This window comes from Alligator sinensis, unplaced genomic scaffold (genome assembly GCF_000455745.1).
Source record: "Alligator sinensis unplaced genomic scaffold, ASM45574v1 scaffold1216_1, whole genome shotgun sequence".
In the NCBI taxonomy this organism is placed as follows: Eukaryota; Metazoa; Chordata; order Crocodylia; family Alligatoridae; genus Alligator; species Alligator sinensis.
The window spans coordinates 680,830-686,829 of record NW_005842018.1 but is presented as its reverse complement, the minus strand read 5'-3'; the positions used below and the strand labels follow the sequence as shown (position 1 = coordinate 686,829).

Below are 6,000 nucleotides of genomic sequence, written 5' to 3'. Positions count from 1 at the left end.
AAGCTGTGGCTGCAGCCCGAGCCCCTGCTGACATCCTGGTTTGCTTAGTTTTTTCATGGTGCTCCGAGCCCTGCTGCTGCCATTGCTCATTGCCTCTTTTCCTTGCTGCTGAATTTGGTGGGGCAGGAGGAGGGAGCCGGGCGGTGATGCTCAGCTCCTGATTTTGTCTGTGCAGGTGAATGCTGCTGCTGCCTGTACCCTCCTTCCCCTGTTGCTCAATTCAGCTGCTGGGGGGAAGGAGAGGAAGAGCAGCAGGAGCATTCACCAGTGATGGGCTGTTCATTCTGGCTTCGTAGGCCGCATCTGCCCCATGGGCTGGAGACTGAGCATCCTTAGTTTAGACTGAACTTCTGGGGGCAGAAACTGCCTCTTACAATGAGTGTTTGTGTGGCACTGAGTAGAGTGGTGTCTTCATCTCTGCTGGGACTTGCAAGTCCTGCTCTGGTACAAACTAATGCCCTTTCTGGGGCTTCCCTTTGTTCAGAAAGGGTCACATCACCTAATTGTTCAAGTTTAAACTTATGGGTACACAGCTTGCATTGTGTGCTACAGCTCCTGAGAACATGGTGTTATCTTTATCTTTCTCCCTTATACCTCTTCCCCACAGCTCCCCAGCTGCACACACTGAGTATCATGTTGTGGTTTTTTGTTTTAATCTGGGAAATGAATGCTCTCAGCATGAGAGAAGCGAATGAAATAAGCAGCCTTGTTCCTTTTCACTGCTGAGAACTTCAGCTCGGGGTGATGCCAGACCCAGGACAATGACACCCACTCGGGGCCGCAGCAGAGCGGAGAATTGTTTCTCTGCACACACTACTCTTTCTCATAGGCCCCACAGAAATACTGTCCGGCACTTTTGTTTCACATTTTAATAAAATGGTCTTCTCTCTGTGGCAAAGCAGTTAAAAAAAAAAAAATTAAATAAAAAAAAAAATTTAAATTTAAAATCTCAGGTAGATAATAAATTGATTGTAGGTACTTGTGCTGACAGTGGGGTGAATAGTGTTAACCAAAATAGCCAGGGAAGAGGAAGGCTGCCACTTTACAGTTACAGAGGAGCCTGCGTGGCCCCCCTTAGTACAACTGCTGTCAATACAGAGCTTAAATCTATTCTAGGTCCTCATCCCGCTCTTTGAACATGGGTTGGGCTGCTTGAATTGGTCTGATTATCCAAAGCCCTCTTCTGGCCTGAGTGCCCTAATGGCATAACCACTATAGTGTGCTGTGTTCAAGGGCAAAAAGGAAACTAGATGCCAGTGGTGACAAGCAAGCGTAGGGACAAAAATGGGGGTGGAGGCCCAGGGGATCCAGTTGGGAGACAGTGGAGAGCTTTGCTGCTGGATGCACCGTGGGGAAAGAGCAGACTGCTCTAGAAATTCACAGACAAGATCAGTGTTGGAATAAGAGACAGTAAGACCGTGCAGGTGGTACTAAAAGCTAGGCAGCAATAACCACTGGCACTAGGACACTCTGCCCAGCCTCCTGTCCTGGCACTTGACACCGACCAGCTGGTAACGTGCTTTTTTGGCCATGACTTGAATGAGGTCCTGGTGATGCAGCTTCACTGGACACTTCACTGCAGGGCTACTCTTAAATGGAAGGGTGAGATTCAGAGGTGTATGTTTGTTCACCCAGTTACAGCTGCACAAGGGAGTCTAACGATTTGGTACAGAAGAAGGGTGGGTAAAAAAAGGTCCCCTTTGACATGACCCAAATTTCAAATCCTAAAACGTGAACAGCGGCCAAGTGAGAGGAGAGAGATTAGCAAAGACCTGAGTTCTGAACTTGTTTCTGTTTTCCAACATCGCCGGTGACAGGCTGTACGCTCATGGCACAGAGTCAGCTCCATCGTTGACTTCGGAGTGATGATCAGATGATCTGGGAGAGACGCAGTGCCTTGATCTCCAGTTTTCACAAACTGAACATCCAACCTTTCACTTCAGGTTGTATTCCTAATTCTTCAGCCTGAAGGTTTCATCCTGTCTTAATCTGACAGTTCTGTATGCTCCCCTTGTTCCATGCCTTGAAGTGCTGATCTAGCTGCAGAGTGACTCTGCAGACTGTAGTTGTGTTTCCACGGATGTGTCTCGGACTCTGAAGCCAAACGTAACCCATTTCCAAGTACAGAGATGTTCGGACATATCCCCTTGTGACCTCTTAAGATCTGCCCAGGATCCAAGTCAAGCTGGGTTCTCCTCTTGGCATGCACCATTGCTAAGTTGGAGTGCTGCAGCACAAGTGATGCATCTGCATCCCACAGGTGTCGGGCTACACAAGTGCAGTTGCCTGGAAAGTAGTAGAAATCCCACTGCTGATGTGTGTGAAGAAACTGCATCTGGGTCTCAAAGAGCAAGGCAAAATTGTCAGGATCTGCAAAATGGTCGGGAACAGAAATTTAAGATGGTCACTGAAATCCTCGGGTCTCATGCTCGGTGCAGAGGGAGAAGATTGCTAGAGGAATGTGGAGTTATCAGTTGCAGTTCAATTGGTAGTTTTTTATTAAGAGGTTAGATCAGGGCTGGGCAAAATATGGCCCATGGAGGGACTTTGTCCAACTTGCGGTGGGTCCCTTTGTCCTATTTGGCCTTGCTTCCATCTGGCCAGTGGCGCATCCTGCCACCCCCTGGGCACGCAGCGGGGCTGAGGCAGCTGTGCAGCTGGATTGCCTTTCTAGGCAGCCCGGGTGGCTATGACTCCTAGCTGCTGCCACTGCTGGCCCGCTCTGGCTCACCCCACGCCTGCTCCAGACCACCCACCCATGCAGAGCAGTGGCTGGACAGAAGCTGCCACTCAGTGCAGGGGAAAAGCACACTTCCACCACCCCTTTGCCACTGCCAGGTACTTGTTGCTGCAGCTGCCCAGAGCCTGCACTCGGGCTGCCCTGCTGCTCCTCTGCGCTGCTACTGCAGGGCAGCTTGGAGGCAGCGGTGACGGTGGTGGAGAGAAGCGGCAAGGCAGTTCGGGGGCAGGCTCTGGGCAGCTGCAGCAAGGAGCTGCTGGCAGCAGCGAATGGGAGGGGCCACTTTCACTTTTCCTCCATGCTGAGCAGCAACGTCTTCCTGGCCACTGCTCAGCGTGGGCGGGCAAGTTCGGAGCAGGTGCAGGGTGGATCGGGGTTGTGCGCTCATGGTCCAGATAGCCTGGAGCATGCGTGGGGCGGGCCAGGCCAGGGTTGGGGTAGTCCGCGTGGGTCCCCACCAGTACTGCAGGGCTGGGGCCAGTGGTGGTAGCAGCCAGAAGGAACCACCACTGCCTGGGCTGCCTAGAAAGTCAGGGCAGGCCAGGGGCTGTGCGCTGTTGGCGGTCACACGTGGGCTTCGAGCTGTTGCTGGTCGGGGGGAGAGCAGGGATTTGTATGGGATGCTTTGTATAGGGGTCCTGCCTCAGTCAGGGGGTTGGACTAGATAATTTAGGAGATCCCTTTCCAGCCCTATATCTTTCTGATTTTATGATTCAAAGTAGATCTGCCTGCGGGGAAAGGATGGAACGAGTCTGTTAAACTGTAATGTCTTTGCAGCAGAAACTGTGCATGTGTGCGACCTCACAGAATGGCTTCCTGATCTCTGGGTGTTGTTTGATCCACTACTATTATGACAGCTTCACAAATGAAATGACCATGTGTTACTGTTTGTTTTTTTTTTTTTCTTTCTCCCCCCCCAACCCCCACCCAGGATAGAATAATCAACTTGGCTGTTGGGAGGGGTGCTGCTTATAGTAAGTATTCACCTTCCCAAACCATGTTTCTTTTTTTTTTTTCCCCAAGGCATAGCGATAAAATCCTATTAACTTATTCTAACTGAAGTTATTTTGCAATCAGACATTAACAGGACCAGGTTTTGGATTGAAGTACAGGCTGGCTTCCTAGTCATTTGCCACTTCTTGCCATTGGGGAAGGGAAACCATTTTCTTCTAGCAAATGTAATTTGATAACACGTTCTATGGCTTTGTTTAAAAAAAACAAAAACAAAAAACCAAACCTTCCAAAATACCACAGGAGGAGACTTTTCGGCACCACTTGAGCTGGCTGAAATTTACTGCTTATCTTTTTATAAGACATGAGACACATATGATGCTGTGCTAATTGTACTTTCTTGGAACTTAAATAAGAAAAAGAACAAGTTTTTTGAGAGGCAGAAACTCCCCTGATCCATGGTAGTCCATAGTGGACTTTATAGAGCCCAGATGCTATTCTGCATCCAGAAGATCAACTAGTCAGGGAACCCAGCTCGGTGCTGGAAAGCCTGACTTTGAAGGCTGTGCCTTGACCACGTCTGCCACAGAGCACATCTAGCATCGGTGCTCCTTCCAGCAGCAGCCTAGTGCCAGGAGGCTGAATCCTGCTTCCCAGCTTGATGCTCTGGTAGAGCATTTCCGAGGAAGCGGCCTTGATTATTATCACCGGGGCTTATTTAAAGCTTTGATCATGACGAGCTCCTTGAAAGTGAATTGGCTACTTAACATCTACTTAAAACGTTCAGTTGTCCCACTCTGATCTTCTGAGTGGCCATCTTGGTTCGAACAGGTCCTACCTACCCTGCCCTTGCTAACCAGGCATGCATCAACATACCACGCCTGTCACTGAGGGATTAGTACAGGGGTGAACAGTTATTTTGGCTGGAGGGCCACTCAGTGAGGTTTGGTGAGCTTTCTAGGGTCACATGGGTAACCCTGCCCCTTGACAGTTGCCCCGCCCCCTTGTCATCTTCCAACCAAAAATCCCACCTGTGACCTTGGCCATCAGAAGTCCCTCCCATTGCACGAGTACCCCTGCCTGCTGCTGTCGTCTGCGGGGCTGTGCGCTATGGGAGGAGTGTGTGTGTGGGGGGGGGTTGGTCCCCACCCCGTGCCCACCTGAGCTCCATACTGCCACCACCGCCATGGACACGGGCTCCGTGCTGCTGCCAGCACCGGCCCCACGATCTGTGCTCCCATCCTGCTGGCTGGAGTGAGCGGGATGCTGGGGAAGCCAAGCGGGTCCCTGGCGGTTGCAGCAGTGGCAGCAGCAGCAGCCCCACCCAGAAGCTGTGTGCTGGCCGGGCCAGGCCTGCCACCCACGAGGGTGGAAGTAAGGTGCAATAGATACCCTGTTGGGGCAGGGAGGTGTATAGGTGGGCACCTCGCTCCCACACTTGTGGGAAGGGCTGGGTGTGGTTCAGTTTGCTGGTCAGTGCCGCAGGCTGGAAGATGGTGCCTGGCCCACCGGATCCAGCCCACAGGCCGTATTTTGCCTTCCCCTGGATTAGTACCATCTTCTCGACAGTTGGGTCTCTGTTACCAGAAAGATTTGTATCATGATGGTGGCTCTTACACGATTTGGTGGTGGGTTTTGGTGGCTTTTAAGTTACTCCAGAAACTCTCCTTAAATGACCTACCATCTACCCTTCCCCCATGCCCCAGAAGCCTCTTACACCCGTAGGGATTAAAACTACTGAGAGACTCTGATAGTTCCTCTTTAGTGATAGGCATTTATACTGTTAGGTCCTCCAAACTTTCATACCCCCATCTCCACAATCTGTCCACAGTTCTCAGCCCTAATGGGGGAGGGGGTGAGTGGTGGAGGGTGTTTCCTCTTATCACTTCATAGCCCTGCTTCCCTGAGCCCTGGAAGAAAAAACTGTGGGTCTTTATCGGTGTGAAAGTACTTAGCCTCTCTGTGTTCTTCCCTACAGTTGACTCTGATCAGTGCTTTTGTCTTCCCTCAACTACCTCCAAAACCAGTGAATATATTTTTTGCTTTCTGCATCTCCTTGTGCTGCATTTCTGCTGGCATACTTGTAAGTATTGTGCATGTGTGTTTCTATAATATAAAATAGATCCTCCTTTGCACACTCTTTTTACATACCCTCTAAATAGGCTGACTTGGCATTTGTGATATTTGCCAGTCCCCATTAAAGCTGAGATAAGAAATGACCCACTTTTTGGCTAAAACATGTCCTATTATTGCAGTGTGCTACATCCTGCACATGAAAATCATTATCCTGCTATGGTGGGGGGGGATAA

At 50.4% G+C, this 6,000-nt stretch overlaps 1 protein-coding gene across 1 annotated transcript in view; it reads left to right on the top strand.

Moving 5' to 3' along the window:
* The window catches only part of TMEM243 (transmembrane protein 243), a 28,405-nt gene that overhangs the window by 19,211 nt on the left and 3,194 nt on the right, over positions 1-6,000 (top strand). The window contains exons 2-3 of the mRNA XM_025202306.1: positions 3,672-3,702; positions 5,647-5,774. Of these exons, the coding sequence (XP_025058091.1) occupies positions 3,672-3,702; positions 5,647-5,774 (159 nt within the window). The remainder of the gene's footprint in view (positions 1-3,671; positions 3,703-5,646; positions 5,775-6,000) is intronic.